This window comes from Siphateles boraxobius, unplaced genomic scaffold (assembly GCF_051911475.1).
Source record: "Siphateles boraxobius isolate OS27281-9 unplaced genomic scaffold, OSU_SipBor_1 130, whole genome shotgun sequence".
NCBI classification, from domain to species: domain Eukaryota; kingdom Metazoa; phylum Chordata; class Actinopteri; order Cypriniformes; family Leuciscidae; genus Siphateles; species Siphateles boraxobius.
This window is the reverse complement of record NW_027508734.1, coordinates 5,889,149-5,908,570: the sequence shown is the minus strand read 5'-3', so window position 1 is coordinate 5,908,570 and position 19,422 is coordinate 5,889,149. Positions and strand designations below refer to the sequence as shown.

Genomic DNA, 19,422 nt, shown 5'->3' with positions numbered 1-19,422 from the left:
CATTTTTCAACTCTTTTTTTTTTATCTGATCACAATCTAAGAGACCCGATTTCAGTTATATATCAATACAATTATTTTTATTGAAAGTTACTAGGTTTTGCCTTTATACAGCAATATAGCATGTGCAAGTTTTGCCCAAAAATGAAACTGAATATTTTAGGCATTTGATTGTAAATTGTCTCTGCGTGTTTTGAGTCGGTGCCTAAAGAGAAGGAAGTGACACATTCTACACTTTTCTTTATTTGGTCTCATTTCTGCTCACTACAAGCCTCACAGACTCACACACGCAGTTTGCACTTCCACTCTAATCTCACACATACACTACACACACTCTGCTTTTATAATGCCATGCTAATCTGCATACATAGACACGCCCACCATGAGGTTTCACACACACACACATACACACACTCTGTTATTCCAGCCCCATATAAAAGTGAAGGCAGAAGTTGTCCTGGTGTGATCCCGGACTCCAGCTTCCAGTATCTGCAGACCAGTGCCGTCTTTCTACCTAGACATAAACCAGGTTAGTTTACTTTTACATATTTAATAGTAAAGAGTTCACTCTGGAAAAGATGGAAATTGCCAGCTACTTTTCAAAAGTTTGAGTACTTTTTAAGGCTGAATTAATTTGATCAAAAATACTGTAATATTTTTACAATTTAAAATGTTTTCTATTTGAATATCATTCTTTTAAACCAGTGTTTCTCAAACCTGTCCTAGAGGACCACCAACTCTGCACGTTTTCTTTGTCTCCCTAATCAGACACACCTGATTCAACTCATCAGCTCATTAACCCATGTGATTATGAGATGAGTTGAATCAAAGCTGAATTACTCCAGTCTTCAGTGTCACATCATCCTTCAGAAATCATCCTAATATGCTGATTTTCTGCTCAAGAAACACTTCTGATTATTATCAATGTTGAAAACAGTTATGCTGCTTCATATTTCTACATTTTTTTCTTCAATATTCTTTGATGCATAAAAAGTTCAACTGCGCTGCATTTGAAATGGAAATCTTTTGTCAAATTATAAAGGTCTTTACTGTCACTTTTGATCAATTTAATGCATCCTTGCTGAAAAAGTAAAATTGTATTTATTTAATTTTATTCTTAATAAAAATAAATTTCTTGTTTTATTAAAACGTACTGAGACCAAACTTTCGGAAGGATAGTGTATATTTGCAATTATCCAAATACCTCCAACTAACTTATTGTGAAAAAACATATATGTGCATGTTTATCCTATACGTGTGTGTGTGATTGCAAAGAACAGGCTTTTGTCTTTAAAGATGTTAGTGTTTGAATTTTGAAGTTATTTTAATGTCTATATTTTGGATATTAGTGCAGATATGTGTGTTTGTGAAAGTCTGTGTGTTTACATGCAGAGCCAGTTTTCTGTGTACTTTACAAAACATAACTATTTTAATATGTCCCAGCATCTGTTTTATATCTACTTGGTAACCGCAGAAAACAAAATCTTGACACAATTTTTTTTTTCAATCAGCATCAGCTTTTCCGTCTAGTTAACCTCGCCAAGATAACGTGTGGAAAAGTGTGTAGAGCCATGTCTTTAAGTGGCTCAGAAGTGAACAGAGACTTCACTGTTCGAGGTGTTACTCACGGCTCCGGTGGGGCCAAACATCTCCTCAAACCACACACCTCATTCAAGAGACGCCCAGTTTATGTAATCATCACACAGGTGTTTGTGTGTCTGTGGTGACAGATTTTGCCAGTGTAAAAGCAGCCATTGTGCAGCCTATCATAAAAATAAGTTTTCCACATTTAAATGCCGGGAACTATTGGATGGGAAAATGTCGCCTGCATTAACAGCACCGAAGAGGGAACCACAAGGTTTTGTGTAAAAACACACACTGTACTTATTCCCATATTGTGTTCTTAAAGTCACCATGAAATCAAAATGTTTTTTTTTTATATTGAAGTATTTATTATAAATTATGTATCTGTGCACATCATAATATATATATTTTTTTTTGTAATTCATTTGCCCTCATAATCTTTAATCAAAATAACTTCCCCTCTCTTCTCTGATGATGTGTTTTCTGACACGAGGGCGGGGCAATCTGTCAATCACAGGAGATCAACCAATAGCAAACCACAACCAACCAATCAACCACGCCCTACATTTATTGTAATTTGAGAATCAGTTTCACCCAGATATACATCACAATTGTGCAGAAAATACTATCACAACTTGCGTTTCATGATGACTTCAATGTACAGAAAAAAAATCTGGTTTAGAAATATTTATTTATTTATTTTAAACGGTTGTAAGCAAGTCATTTTGTTATTTTCACAAGTTTAATAGTTTTTTTAAAATTTCTAGATTTTAAAATAAAAGACAACACTAATTTAGTCAAGCAGATAGGCTACTTTTTCAGTAACGCTTTCAAAATGAAGGTCTCATGATTCATTAGCCAACATGAACTAACAATGCATGAGCAATACATTTTTAAAGCATTAATTTGTTAACCTTAATTAGTAAACATAATTGTTCATGTTATTTCACAGTGCATTAATGTTAACAAATACAACTTTGGATTTTAAAAATGTATTAGTGAATTTAAAAATTACCATTGACTAAGACTAATAAATGCTGTAGAAGCATTGTTCACGTTAACAACGAAACCTTTATGTAAAGTGTCGCCACTTTTTCAAAGAATGACAGAAAGAAAGAAAAGCCAGACTGCATCTTACTCATTAGTCTAGCTTACGTTTCTATGGACTTTATGGTGCTATAAATCAAAGGAAGAAAGGCCAAATCCTGCAATAAAACTGTGCAGCAGCACATGCTTTGAGTTTGTGTTTGTGTGCATGCAGTGCTTCATCCTCAATGCAAAACAGATGCCATAAATGACACCCTTCCTGAGCAACATTTTATAAAAATGCATGGATGTGTAAACAGAAGAAGAGGCTCTTTCATTGATTTATCATTGAAGTGTGTATGCGATGTGTGCAGCTGACCTGTATTCTTTCTGAGTTCAGTTAAATGGCCACCACACCAGTACCTGCCATGGCGGATCAAGAGGCCCGAGAGAACCCGGCCCCCCCCGACACACCCGCCATACGCCCCAAACGCGTGTCCCACCGCGGGCGCACTGCAGGAGCCAAAGCCAGCTCGAATCAACAAGAGGGGAAAGTGGAGGAGTTCGAGCCCTTCATGTTAATGCCCAGAGGACCACCTCCACTCAGTGGTGAGGATGAGAACCGAGTACTTTTTAGCGGCTTCTCGAACAGGAATAAATGTTGATTTTTCATCCAATAATTAATTGGATGGTTGTGGTTTGCTATTGGTGGATCTAATATGATTGACAGGTGGCCCCGCCCTCTTCATCAGAGAAGAGATGTCACTGCAAGAGGGAAGGAATTTAGATACAACATTATGAGGCACAAATTTTAAAAACAATGTGCACGGATAAATAATTTATAATAAACACTGCAATATTCCTTAAACAAGAATTAGCCATTTTGATTTCATTCTAACTTTAAAGTGCTAGAATATTTAAATCTTGTCACTGTAAGAAATTATATGTAGAGTACATTTTAGTAGTATCCTTTTATTTGGTGTGCCTTTTATTAAATCACATATTAATAATCTTTTACGGTTATTGCAATACATATTAATATAATCAATATTAGTATTCTTCACACTTTTGTCTGAGTAAAATGTATCTCTATTTTTGTCCCAAATCAGAACTATTGAGTTAGACAAAGTGTCAACTTAATAAAAAGGAGTTAAATACTGTAATATAAACTTTATTTAAAAAAGCAATGTCTCTCTCTTAAATATGATGTCATTATTATATTATTACATTATAACAGTGTTGTTATTGTTCACTAAAACCTGAAATAAAATGAAATATAAATATTAAATGAAAAACTTTAGAAAAATTTGAAATTAGGAATTGAGAAAAAATAAGTTTGAGCTGAAGTGCTAAACGCAAACTGATATAAAAATAAATTAATAATAAACTATTTACATATAAATGAATAAAATAAGCACATAACAAAATTGTTAATGTAAACCATAATTGAAAATATTAATACAAATATGAATAAAAGACTACAATATAAATAATACTAAAATAACACTCACCATTATTTTCCAGTGAAAAATATCAGAAAATCACGTACATTTAGCATTTCCTATGAAAATGAATATAAACTACATATAAAGTGAAAGCATGATAAAAATTTTGTCAAAGCAAATTTTGTATGCGTAACCAATTAAAATGTAGGCTAATGGTGATGAATAGGGACATGAAAATTGGCTGATACAAACAAATATTTTAAATGGAAAAAGTGTTTGTTTTATAGGTTCTTTTGCATTACATGCACAAAAAGTTAAAATTCAAAACAGTAATAATTCATACAGACACACTTGGTACCGTTTCTTTGTTTACTAAAATATTTGCTTGGTCTTACAAACCCTCAACTGAAAAACTGAAACAAATATCCTGATCACTGAAGACCGTTTCCTCCATGCTTACCATTTCCACCAGATAACAGTGAGCTCTTGTCCCCAACATTTATTGCAGGAAGCCCATCACTTTTATCTTGTAACAATTTGACTTTTTCGTCATCCTCTTCTCTTCAAACCCCCAGAGATAAAGAATGAAAGACATCCTCTGCGAAAGTCATGCCACTGTTTTTGTAGATTATTTATTGTAAAAAAAAAAAGTCTAATTGATGGTTGAGCCTTTAACTTTGTTTCTGTCCCTCAGAGTATCTTGATGTGTGGGGTGTGGATGTGCTGAAACGACCTCATGAGGTTAATAAACAAGAGCACCACACACACCTGTACTCCAGCGACTTCCTCATCGTGCGTCGCGCTCAAGAGTTCCAGATCAAGATCACATTCAATCGGCCCTACAAACCGGCCGAAGACAAGTTTGCACTTGAGTTTGTCATAGGTGAGTCTTCAAAAAATTCTGAATGGTGGGTTTTTAAATAGCGGGACAAAAATTGTTTTTTTTAACTAGTTTAAAATGGCTTTTTGGTCACTTTTACAGGGGTGATAGTAGAAAAAAAATCCTGAGCCTGAACTTTTTTCCCTGGGACAGATGCGTAAGGGCGAGTTTATCCTCCGCTAATTTCTGACACAAAGTAATGAGCGATTGTTCTTCTAGTCTTATATTGTTGTCATATATTTTTGTCATTATTTTTTGAGAATGCAAGACACACACAAAGACATGCCTATCTTCATAATTCTTGATTTCTAAAGTTTTTTGAATTCGACCCAAATCCTAAATTTCACTTGCACTGCACTGCAATGTATTTTTTTTATGATTAATATTGCATTGCAAAATAATGTGTGCTGGTCAACTAGTCTAAAATTAAGAAACCCCTAGAAAACAGTAAAAAAAACATTTGTACATTTAAGATAGTTCTACTTAATTTGTTATTCCAATATCCAAATATGATAGCCTACTTGATAAAAATAAATGAAAAAAGGGCTTTTATTTGTGCCGTGCTGTCTTTGCATTTGAACGTTGCACATTTTAAACAGGACACACATTAGCTGAATAAACGTTAGCCAATACAAACATACTTATAGAAAATAGTTGACAATGAATAGACAGGAGTCCTGTCACATGACCAATAATAGCAAAACGATTCACTTATTCTAAAAAGAATATCAGTAGCCTATATGTTAGAAGAATCTGACATAGGGCTGTGTTAATAGTAAAACGTCCGTCATTTAACGAATTTTAAAAACAGGTTGTTTGAATGGTAGTTCAATAAATTTGTTTGTGATCAAATATTCAAAATCTCTACTCTCCAGTTACATCAGCGGTAGCAGTACAAACTAATATCACGTCATTTACGTCTCGTCGATGTTTGGTTGATGTACGAAGGGAGGCTAGCCTCTGTTAGGCTACTTTTCTCAACACGCAGATTCTGCACATTCGGGAAGAGGCTTGCGGTGGTTAGACTTAAGGAGGTGAAATTACAAACAATAAATACACATTCTGAGACATGAAATTAATAACTGAGAATGTTATTACCATTAAATCGTCCTTCTCCCATTTTTGCTTCAAAGTTTTGGGTAGGCTTGGCCTCCCTGACCTCCCTCACGAGCCTCCACTGGTTCACAAGTCTTTTTCCCAGTGGTGGACAATAATGAAGTAGTTTTACTTAGTTACTGATATTTCAAGTATCTCTGCTCTTAAGTATTTTTCTTTTGGGAAACTTTTACTTCAGTACACTCCAAAGCATTACATTTAGTCCATTTCATAAAAACATGTCGTTCCTCGCTATTTCGAACTTAAGAAATCCACATGAACATGATTCTTTCCAATGAACCTGTTGAATTGGTTCACAAACTTTGGTTGCAACTCACCGATTCAGTGATTAGGTAAAAATTAACCAGGATATTGTTGTAGCGCAAAAAGTAAGTTATACTAATCCCAAATTTTAGTATTGATTCTTGTAAATGAAAATCGTATAGGTCACGATTGTCAGTTATTTGTGAACTAGATCTGTAAAAGTTTATAAGAAGTATAATCAGTATAATGGTCAATAAGTTTTGGTAATACATTTAAAAGTTAGCTTCTTTTTTTTGCAGATCAATACATATTAAATGTCTGCACCAATCTTTAATATTGCTGATAATGACTAGTACTGGCTAGAATAAATAATAAATATGGGTCATATATCAGCGCTTTTAATTCTTAAGTACTTTAAAAAACAATTACTTTTTTCAATGAGTCAATATTCCATTGTTTATTGGTCTAAATTGAGTATTGTGTAAATGAGCGCCACTATATCTCAAAATGGTAATCTGGAAGTCTTTCCATTTTTTTTCTTTTTAAGCATTCTTCACTCTTAAAAAAGGTTCTTTTTTGGAATTGACGGTTCCATTTAAGAACCTTTAACATTCATAGAATCTTTCCATTCCGCAAAAGCTTATTCAAGTGGAAAAAGGTTTTAGAATTTTTAGAATGTTCTTCACACTAAGAAAAAAAAAACTCTTGAACACTTTATTTCGATAGTCCACTTTAGACATTCAACTAACTATAAGTAACTTTGCAGCTACATGTCAACAAACTGTCAGTAGAGTATTAGTAGACTGTCTGCTTAATATCTGCTAACTCTTTATTTTGTTGGTCCTCCAACAGACATTATACTGACTATAAGTAACTTAGCAATTACAAGTCAACTTGTTCTCCTAACCCGAACCCTAACACCTAACCATAACCTAACAGTCTACTGACAGTCTACTACAGCCTACTAATACTCTAATGACAGTTAGTTGACATGTAGTTGAAAAGTTACTTATAGTTACTAGAATGTCTAAAGTGACTATTGAAATAAAGTGTAACCAAACTCTTTTTAAGAACTGTTCCCTGAAAGCTTCTTTAGTGAACCAAAAAAGGTCCTTCTATGGCATCGCTGTGAAGCCCTCCATGTTTTTTGTATTTTAAAGCTTCCTTCTGCTTAAATGATCAGTTTCCTCCTTTTGCAATCCCTAAGAATTATTTAAAGAGGCATATTGTCCAGCACAGCAATAAATGTAATTCACTATGCATTTTCTGCATGTGTTTGACAGTGAAATTTCACAAGAGATGTCATTGTTCTGCAACTTCTGAGCACCATCAACACTTTCCCTTCTCGTTGGCACACTTCCCTTCAGTGACGAAACCTTGTGCACTTCTCTTTTTTTTCTTGATAATATTTACACATCCAGATATTTGCACATTGCCACTGATATTTAAGGAAACAGAGCACATGAGCTGAAGGAAGTCAACGTGGCTAGTTGAGCAAGGTTCTCTTTACGGGAAAATGATTTGAACAAACAGACCAGGCAAACCTTTTGAGAAAACTGTTGCTGAACAGACTTTGCCATTCGCAACCATGCAAAAGTTTGGGGTCAGTAAGATTTCGACTTTTATTCAGGAAGGATGACAGTAAAGACATTTCTAATGTTTCTATCTCAAATAAATGCTGCACTTTTTAACTTTCTGTTCATCAAATTAGACTGAAAAAATGCATCACAGTTTTCACAAAAAGATTAAGCAGTTTTCAACATTGATAAAAATAAGACATTTTTTCTTTAACAGCAAATCAACATATTAGAATTATTTCTGAATCATCTGACTGTGCATCGCAGGAATATATTTAAAATATATTTAAATAAAACAGTTATTTTAAATTGTAACAATATTTTACAATATTACTGTTTTTTTTTTAAATCAAATTAATGCAGCCTTGTTGAACATCTTTCAAAAACTTTTTTTTTCCTGAAAAATCTTACGGTAACACCTACAATATGGTTCATTCGTTAGCATTATTTAATATATTAACTAACATGAACTAGCAATAAGCAGCATTTGTTACAGTATTTATTTATTTGTTAATGTTAGTCAATAAAAATCCAGCTGTTCATTGTTTGTTCATGTTAGTTCACAGTGCATTAATTAATGTTAACTAATACAACCTTTGATTTTAATAATGTATTAGTAAATGTTAAAATTAATTAACTAAAACTATTAATTAATGCTGTAAAAGTATTTTTCATGCTTACTTCATGTTTGTTAACTAATGAACCTTATTGTAAATTGTTACCAATCTTACTGTAGTGTATATTTGTGCATAATGATGAAGCCTGTAATATGATTGTGGTTGTGCACTAGGGCCGAGTCCTCAGTACAGTAAGGGCACATACATTCCCGTCTTCCCCACTGCGGATCGACAGAGTCTTTGGAGGGGTCGGGTCGTAGAGACCAGCGACAATGTTGTCACGATGGGCATCACACCCTCACCAGAGTGCATTGTGGGAAAGTACGTGATATACATCGGTGTGGTGACGCCCTACGGCATCCGCAGGACGAGGAGGGACCCGAGCACCGACGTCTACATCCTTTTTAACCCGTGGTCATCAGGTTTTACATTTCTTTCTTTCTGGTAGAAGAACCCATATTATATAGGCTGTATTTTTGAAATGTATGGATGCCAGTGCACATTGAAATTGCATGTGTGCATGTGTTAAGGAAAAAAATAACTGATGTTTCTTTGAAAGCTGATGCTGTGTTCTTGGACGATGAGGAGGAGCGGGAAGAGTGTGTTATGAACGAGCTGGGGATCATCTATCATGGAGCATATGACGATGTGTCCGAACGGGCCTGGAACTATGGACAGGTTTGCTGCGGCTTCCTTTTGTTCTTTAAATGTTCAGATTAATGTGTTTAATTGCACTTTTTTTCCCTCTAATGTTCAGGAATATCTGAGTGCCTGCATTCATTTGTCCTACACAATTTATAAAAGACACTTGGGACGCATTTAATCTTGAAACATCTTATATTAACAGTTATTTATTATTAGGCATGCACTTTTATTATAAAATATGTGCTAATATCAATAAATCAATATTTAGTTTAATGTTACGAACAATAATTGATTTAGGGCCAGTATTAAAATTCTGGTAACGCTTATAATAAGGTTGCATTCGCTTACATTAGTTAACATGAACTAAGAATGAACACTACTTTTACCGCATTTATTAATCTCAGTTAATGTTATTGTTAACATTTATCAAAACATACATAAGATCAAAATTTGTATCTATTAACATTAGTTAACATTTGCAATAGTTTAAATAGTACAATTATATTGCTCATTGTTAATGTTAGTTAATGCATTAACTAATGGTAACAAATTAGACCTTATTTTAAACTCTTACCAAAATTCTATACTATAAAGTAAAAATGTATTTAAAAACAGTTGTATATTCAACAAGTGATTTTATGCACAACTTTATAATGTACAGTGGGATTGATATTTATTTTAAAACTGGCTAAAAATTACATTTAATAGCATTATTAAATATTTTTAATTATTTTAAGTGAGTGTTGTTATGTGAGGAGAAAGGGATATTGTGCATCCTTAATTATAACTAAAAGGCTGTAATAATATTTTCTTGTTCATGAATAGAAATATGGCAATTTTCTGTATTTTGTTTGTTTTTTAGTTTGAGTATGGTGTCCTGGATGCCTGTCTGTTCATTCTGGATAAAGCAGATATGCCGCTGTCCAACCGTGGTGACATCATTAAAGTGACCCGCGTCGCCTCGGCCATGGTGAGAAACTCACACACTCACACACAGAGAAACTACAGCTACAGTTTCCAAATCGCTGAATGATCCCCTTCACTTATTGTTTACCATCTTATGAGGAACTGAGCTTCACTGTGCCAGACTTGGACTATAATGTAAATGTTCACAGCTAACAGTCAAGCATCGGACTGTCATAATTTCACAGATAAATAATACTTTTATGCACATAAACACAGTTGGTTATGTCTGTGAATGTAAACAGCAGGGAAAGAAATCGCATTTGTTGCTACATTAGATCTTTGTATTAAAGTGAAAGCAACATAAACTACAGTACATCTGCTGTGAATATGAATCAAACAACAAAAGAAAAACTGAAAATCACTCGCTGATCTTTATCGAATAACTTTAGTAGCTTTAAAGGCACAATATGTAAGTTGTCGCTGCCAGAGGTCACATTTTCAAAACACTAACTTGACTTGACACGAAACTTGATGACGCTATGAAGCATTCAGAGATGTATAGAATTCACAAATCATGTTCATGGATGAGGTAATGAATTAGGTTTGGTATTACCTGTACATTTAATCACTTTGTTTTTTCATCGTAATGAATTAGCTGCAAGGAACGTGAAATGTAATGCTATAATAGTCTGTTACTGATATGTGACTTATTTGTCAAATGATTTGGTGGGTTAATGCCGCGCAGTTTTACACGTTTAAAACGCTCGTAATGAAAGTAAATTAGAACGGACATGCAGCATTTTGCAAGAAATGGCTAAACACATACTGTATTTCATTTCACTGCCATAGACTTGGTCACCAGACTTGATAGTAATGCTTGACATGAAAAGCAATACTGATGTACAAACAAAGTACAATATAATTGTACGTGTACAATAAATAATATATATTTGATTACCTGTCTATTAAAAAAAACATGTTTGTCGTGAAGCTCTCTCCATCCTGAAAACACTACGTTGATATTGATCCTTGTTTTATTACTCCATTTGTCCCAAAGCCTGCTTGCCTCAGTTGATCTACATTTACGGTAAAAAAAAGTTTAGTTTTTTCTGTACTCGCCAATGAATGTTCGTGATCCATGATGACTGACCCACACAACTGCAGTGTGCGAGATACTGTATCATAGATTTATACATAGATCCCTCATTAGCACTCAGGTATAGCGCTACATTAAAACTAGTCGCTAATGAGGCATCTATGTATATTTTATACAATAATTTCTACAACCGGAAACCGAGGATAGCGTAGATATTGCGTCATTAATAGGTTACAATGACAACGGACGAGACATTATTTAAAAAATGGAATTTCTCTGGATTTACAACTGCATGAAATATATTCACATTGTGCAATTGGTTTTTGGATATTTTATTACAAAAATCTTACATATTGTGCCTTTAATAAGAATCTTGAACGCTGCTGTTAAATGCTCTGGCGAGGAGATAAACATGGCGGACTGTGTACAGCTCACTGAGGGCGGAGTCCATCAGCAGTTGTGGGCGGGGCCTGGGCATTTGTGACATCACACTGCTATAATCTGCAAATGGCTTGTTCTGAGACACTTATGATTTATGGGGAGGTTTAAAAAAAAAAAATTATATTATAAAAAAAAAAAAGGTGGATTTTTACCATTAGGGTGGTTGTGTACACACATGTTCAAACTTTACATAACAGGTAACCTTTAATACTAAAAACACACAGCCTTTTACAATTTCCACATCATGATTTAAAATGTGTGCTATGGCGAAACAACATAACGTTTTTGTTATTGTTTCTTTAAGTTATTGTTGAGCTCACCTCTTCCCTGGCTCAAAACAGCTGAACTCCCGTGATGATGACGGTGTGTTGGTGGGGAACTGGAGTGGAGATTACACATACGGCGTCCCACCGACGTCCTGGACCGGCAGCGTGGAGATCCTCCTGGACTACGCCAACAGCCGAGGAACGCCGGTCTGCTACGCCCAGTGCTGGGTCTACGCTGCCGTCTTCAACTCCTGTGAGAGCTCACTTCAACAGGACAAGACGTTCATTTATAGGTCACATGATCGCCGGTCTATATGTAAGGGATAATGTCTATCCAGCTGGTTGTTATCGCTGAAACCATGACAGGGTGATCAGGTCTTGTATCACCCTGAAGGGGAAACAACCGGCTGGATGCATTAGCTTATTACGTTACATTGTATTAGCTTGTATTGGATGTAAGCTTATTACACGCCATATAAATAAATAATTAGAGACGAAATATTGATTTGAGTTTAACTATTTTATTAGCTCATTCAACACAAAGCTTCCACAAATATAGAGTTCCTAGCAAGCAGTTTTGAGCCTAGACCAACAAACAAGTCTAATCACTGTATAGACCTTATGTAGCCCCGCCCTTTTTTAGCGCTGCGCTCGTTGTCTTTTGACTTCCGGTCTATATTTTCACAGCGATCTTGCATAGGTATGAATGAACTGCTCGTAAAAAAATTCCCGGTTGACATTTGTTAAGACATCTGCTTTACAATGCTTATGATAACTTTTGTTAACTCTACAATAAGTAAATCCACTTCACCAGCTAATTACTCCTGGACAGCGATGCCATAGAAATATACAGAGCGACCGCAAAAACGGAAGTTCAAAGACAATATTCTAAAGATGACGGCGCCCACGTTTCTCTGGTGCATAAGGTCTATAATCATATCACTTATTACACAGCTTTTCACCACATAAATAACAGAGGGGTCATGAAATAGGGATTTGAGAAGTGTTTTAAAATCCTACCTGTTAATTATCTTAAAACCCATTACAGTGCACACAACAATCGCTATAAACCGTTGCTTTTGACAACGGTCATTATTGGCGAATAACTGACCTCAGATTGTTGCGACTGGCCAATCAGAACCGAGCATTTCGGAGAGCTGTGTAATAAGATTAATTCTTAATTAATTAATTAAAATCATCCCCTTTTCCCCCACAGTCTTGCGTAGTCTCGGGATCCCCAGCAGGGTCGTGACAAACTTCTTCTCCGCCCACGACAATGACGGAAACTTGAAGATGGACATCATTCTGGACGAAAACGGAAAACTGGACCGGAATCGCACCAAGGATTCCATCTGGTTTGTGCTCTTTTATAGCCTGCAATATAGCAATACAATTTTTGTTAACACTTTACTTAAAGCCTATATAGATAATGCATTATAAAAGCATTTTTATGCACTAACTATGTCTTGTAATGTACCTTGTAATGCATTGTATGGTCTCATAAAACTGTTGTTACAATTATTCATAATACATTATAATACTTATTTAATCATTGAGCACACCTTTAGAAAGTATAATGCATTAAAAAATATGACAAACAACCCATTTCAGACTCTGCAAATATTATCATGCGTTTTAACTTTTTAAAGCATTATATCTTTTCATAAATAATTGTAACCAAAGAACATTATGAATACCTTTACAATACATTATACATAAGTAGTACATTACTAAATATGATTTAAAATTGTATAATCAATTAAAATGACATAAAAACATGTCATGGTAACACATTTGGCAGAGAAAAAATAATAATTTAAATTTCACAAATTCGTTGTTTTGGATCAAATGTTTTATATATGGCACACATGTATTAACACAATTGCATAATATTGATATTGTAATAATAGTTACGCCCTGCATCATGATGTAATGCTGCATTGTTAATTTGTACAAGGCTTTTTTTGTCCACTTATCTTGAATTTGAGGAGGATTTTTTTGTTCAGTTTGGCAGTATTTTTATCCCAAGGCCTTGTCAATCTCCCACCCTGTTGAATGCGGCTCATGCAGTAAATGACTTGCTTTATCTTCATGTGCAGGAATTATCATTGCTGGAACGAGTGCTACATGGCGAGACCTGATCTGCCCTCTGGCTTTGGAGGATGGCAGGTTGTGGACGCTACGCCACAGGAGACAAGTGATGGTAGGACACACACACACACACACACACACCATCTGTTTGTTGTTGCGTGATGTCATTGAGGCTGTTCTTCTGTCAGGTATGTTCAGGTGTGGACCTGCATCAGTCGCTGCCATTAAACACGGCCAGATCTGCTACCCGTTTGATGCCCCTTTTGTCTTTGCTGAGGTAATGCAAGCCATGTGACCGGCCTCGTTTACTCCTGCATTAAGATGCAATTTGGTCGATCGGATCAAACAGGACAATTGTTCATTGTAACACTAGTAGACGAGGGAGACAAATTCCCGTGTTACACCTGGTGTTTTAATCCGTCTATTTTGTCCACTTTCATCCACTTCTGTCCTGATTTCTTCGAGGGGAGGGTTTATGGGCGGGAATTATTTTTTTTTCATATCTTTCGATCAAATGGTCAAAATAAGCTCACGCAATTAACATATGAACGCGACCGGAGACATACGGAGAGCATCGGTTTTAGTTTCTGCTCTGACAGCCGTAAGATCAGCCGAACGCTGTGAGTGTGTGTTAGAAATCAGGAGTGATGAGAGAACATTGTGTTTGGTACGTATTTCATCTTCAATCCAAAATTGGGTCTCCAGCCGACAATCCGGTCGAATGCTTTTTCCACAATCTCTGGAAGTGTTTGAAAGTGGACGAGCTCAAAGCGTTTTAGACGAGCTCAAAGCGTTTTACACCTGTTTACACCTGTATTTAGCATTGTCCACTTGTGACCCGATCGACCAAAACACATCTTTATACCAGGCCAAAGAGTCCTTTTTGCTTTTAACCCTTAGGGAACCACTGCAAAACATGTTCATCTCTCCCTCTCTCTCTCTTTCTCTCTCTGCAGGTGAACAGTGACGTGGTCTTTTATCGTAGACATAAAGATGGCACATTGGACGCGGTGAAGGTGAACACCACTCACGTGGGCCGCATGGTCCTGACCAAAGCCGTGCTGCACGACGGGCGTCGAGACATCACCAATCAATACAAGTTTCCTGAAGGTGAGAGAGGTTGCTCTTGGATATAAATGTCAGATAACCAGGATCAACTTCCATTTTCAACTTTTCTTTCCTCAGGGACCCCAGAGGAGCGCCGTGTGCTGGAGAAAGCGGAGGAGTTCGGCTGTCAGAGGGAGAAATCCTCTCTTCCTAAGGGTGATGTAGATGTGGAGATCCTTAATCTGGACGTTCGCGTAGGGGACGACTTTGACGTGACACTGCAGTTTAACAACCGCAGCGACCAGCGCCGCAGTGCAGACGTGTACATCACCGGGACTGTGGTGTATTACACCGGAGTCCCGAGCGGCGAGGTTGTGTTTAAGACTCCCAAAGTGAAACTAGAGCCACTGCAGAGTGAGTACACGTAGGAGAGAGTAGGGCTGGGTACACAAGTTTCTCGATTCCCGAAAATATCTTGTTTCAATATATTATAGATTCATTTGAATATTAATCAGTTACAGTAGGCTACATGTCAAGGAAAAAAAAAATCTCAACTAATGCTGTGAACTGTACAGGGAATAATGTCAGTTGGTAAATTAATATAATTTTAAAGGTTAAAGTTAGCACCTGATTTGTATACAAACTGTTCTTGTTATAATAACGTTATAGTAATAATGACATAATTATGTTTCCACTCCAATTCGTTTTTTAAAAATAAAAATATTTACACAGTGGCAGTCATAACTTGTTTTCATGACAGATTTATATGAACACATTAAATATTCATTATATTTTTACTTAACCTGTTCTTCAAAATTTAATGCATATATTTAGCAAAATGCTCCTCTCTAGAGTTCTTTTTTCTTTTTTACTATTGAGTTTGGTCATTGAACAGCTTTTCTAAAGGCTACATTTAATGTTACGTGGCATAATGTTTACAAGCCGTTTTATTGACGTATTTCTGTGGTTGAAACACGGTTGTACCTTTTCTTTTAACATACTTTCTGATGTTCATTCATGTTTATTTGAAGCTGTAACTATTAGTAAAGAGGAAGAGCTGATCGGTTTACGTGGCGCTTGAACAGCGATCTGTCACTCTACATTGAAAGAGTGCCAAAATGGTAAAATTCATAATAAAATTGACAGAATTTGAAAGCTAAGACTTTGTTTCACATCCAAAGTAACGGCCCAAAGCTTATTGTAATTTATTGGTTGGTCGGCGTGATACAAATAATGTTTAGTTAAGCTGTCAACTGAAAACAGCACGGAATAAAATAAAAGATAATTTTTTGGGATTAAAGAAATGATATCAGTAGATAGAAAGGAGATTCGATTAAAATCGAGATATTTATATTTTCATCCCAGCCCTTGCAGAGTGTAATATGATTGTTGCATCTATACTCATGCATTTAATGCTCTCCCTGCTGGCGATAGGTAAGGATGAGAAAGTGTCTGTGCGCGGTGAGGACTACATGCACAAACTGGTGGAACAGGGAAACATCCACTTCATTGCTACAGGAAAGATTAAAGAGACTGGACAGATCATAACAGCGATGAAAGTCATCACAATGCACAACCCCAAACTCATAGTGACGGTCAGCCATTACTATTACTCGACCTCTCATTTACATTAAAACCAGGGTAAACTGTCATTGATGAGGGAACTGAAAAAGCTCAAATAAAGTATAGATAAAAGTAATTTTAATATTATTAACCTTTTAATCAAACGTATTATTATACTTGTATATTATAATATACTAATAAAACAATATACATTTAAAGTTTAATAAAATCATAAGTTTAATCATATTGACCGTATGAGGTCTCTTATTAATTTAAATTATCTTTTTTTTTTGTCAGACAAACCCCTTTTACCTAAAATATTTACTTGAGGTACCCCTGAGATTTTAAGTTAAAAAAGTTAAAGTAAAAAAAATAAAATAATAATAATTATATACACTAACCTAAAGGATTATTAGGAACACAATACTAATACTGTGTTTGACCCCCTTTCGCCTTCAGAACTGCCTTAATTCTACGTGGCATTGATTCAACAAGGTGCTGAAAGCATTCTTTAAAAATGTTGGCCCATATTGATAGGATAGCATCTTGCAGTTGATGGAGATTTGTGGGATGCACATCCAGGGCACGAATCTCCAGTTCCACCACTTCCCAAAGATGCTCTATTGGGTTGAGATCTGGTGACTGTGGGGGCCATTTTAGTACAGTGAACTCATTGTCATGTTCAAGAAACCAATTTGAAATGATTCGAGCTTTGTGACATGGTGCATTATCCTGCTGGAAGTAGCCATCAGAGGATGGGTACATGGTGGCCATAAAGCGATGGACATAGTCAGAAACAATGCTCAGGTAGGCTGTGGCATTTAAACGATGCCCAATTTGCCTAAAGTGTGCCAAGAAAACATCCCCCACACCATTACACCATCACCACCAGCCTGCACAGTGGTAACAAGGCATGATGGATCCATGTTCTCATTCTGTTTACGCCAAATTCTGCCTCTACCATCTGAATGTCTCAACAGAAATCGAGACTCCTCAGACCAGGCAACATTTTTCAGTCTTCAACAGTCCAATTCTGGTGAGCTCTTGAAAATTGTAGCCTCTTTTTCCTATTTGTAGTGGAGATGAGTGGTACCCGGTGGGGTCTTCTGCTGTTGTAGCCCATCCGCCTCAAGGTTGTGCGTGTTGTGGCTTCACAAATGCTTTGCTGCATACCTCGGTTGTAACGAGTGGTTATTTCAGTCAAAGTTGCTCTTCTATCAGCTTGAATCAGTCGGCCCATTCTCCTCTGACCTCTAGCATCAACAAGGCATTTTCGCCCACAGGACTGCCGCATACTGGATGTTTTTCCCTTTTCACGCCATTCTTTGTAAACCCTAGAAATGGTTGTGCGTGAAAATCCCAGTAACTGAGCAGATTGTGAAATACTCAGACCGGCCCGTCTGGCACAAACAACCATGCAATGCTCAAAATTGCTTAAATCACCTTTCTTTTCCATTCTGACATTCAGTTAGGAGTTCAGGAGATTGTCTTGACCAGGACCACACCCCTAAATGCATTGAAGCAACTGCCATGTGATTGTTGACTTAGATAATTGCATTAATGAGAAATTGAACAGGTGTTCCTAATAATCCTTTAGATGAATGTGTGTATATATATATATATATACATACATATATATATACTTTTTTAACTTTTACTTAAAATCTCAGGGGTACCTCAAGTAAATATTATATATATATAAGCTGGGTTCTGTTCCCAGGTTACACACATACTGACAAAATGTCAAAATGTTGTTTGAATGGACTGTAAGTTGCTGTTGAGAATTGAATGTAAATGAATCTGCTGCCCTCTACTGGTAGACTAGAGACTGGTTCATGTCTCTCTCTTTGCTATGTCTCTCTGTATAGGTGACCGGTTCTCCAAGAGTGAGCGAGGAAATGCATGTGTCAGTTGAGTTCACCAACCCGTTTAAGTTCAGTCTGGAGAATGTGGATCTGCGTATGGAGGGTCCTGGAATCATGGCCTTTAAAAAAAAGCAGTACAGGTGAACACTGTCAGACCGACATTACATCAAAATTGTACATAAATACATATTTTAAATACAATGCATACAAGTAAAATAAAATACATGTTAAAATTACAATATACACTAATTAGCGATGATAATTATGTGCAGTGCAAAAAATTGTTCCTTTTTGTGACATGAACATGTTTTATGTGAGATTCATTACATCAAAATTGTACATATCTGTACATAAATACACATTTTAAATGCAATGCATACAAGTAAAATAAAATGCATATGTAAAAATTACAATATACACTAATTAGTGTTGAGAATAATGTGCAGTACAAAAAATGGTTCCTTTTTGTGACATAAACATGTTTTATGCGAGATTCACATCACTAAAGTCATGGATTTGATTCCCAGGGAATGCATTAACTAATCAAATGTATACTTAGATGCATTTATCCAAAACAACTTGCATTGCATTCAGTCAAATGCATGAATGCAAGTCTGTACTGCTTGTTTTGTGTCATTCTGACGTGTGTGATGTGTTTTTCAGTCTGATTTCTCCAGGCACCTCTATAACATGGACGGAGACGTTCAGTCCCCGCCGGGCCGGCTCTACTAAACTGATGGCGAGTCTAGACTGTGCTGCGCTCAGACAGGTGTACGGAGAGACTGAGCTCACCATACAACCATGAACGCTGCAGAGGATGAAGATGTGAGAAACACACATCTGCAGTCTTTAACCAAAGAGAAATACCAAATAAACTCCAGCATAGCACTCTATAAACATACTGAAGCATGTTACCAGTGCATTATATTATGTTTAGTCAAAAATACAGTTATTACAATTAATATGTTCTTATATCCGTAGGTTTCAAATAAAATAAATAAACAAATCAACAAAAAA

General features: G+C 35.9%; 1 protein-coding gene across 1 annotated transcript; it reads left to right on the top strand.

The window, feature by feature from the left end:
- Window positions 1–280: 280 nt before the first annotated feature.
- f13a1b (coagulation factor XIII, A1 polypeptide b) lies at window positions 281–19,422 on the top strand. Its single transcript, XM_077227504.1, has 15 exons — window positions 281–526; window positions 3,008–3,216; window positions 4,747–4,935; window positions 8,659–8,907; window positions 9,045–9,163; window positions 9,993–10,100; window positions 11,915–12,092; window positions 13,056–13,194; window positions 13,939–14,042; window positions 14,119–14,207; window positions 14,887–15,040; window positions 15,116–15,391; window positions 16,412–16,572; window positions 18,409–18,545; window positions 19,069–19,422. Exons 2-15 carry the CDS (start codon window positions 3,012–3,014, stop codon window positions 19,208–19,210), a joined length of 2,250 nt encoding a protein of 749 aa, XP_077083619.1. The 5' UTR covers window positions 281–526; window positions 3,008–3,011; the 3' UTR covers window positions 19,211–19,422.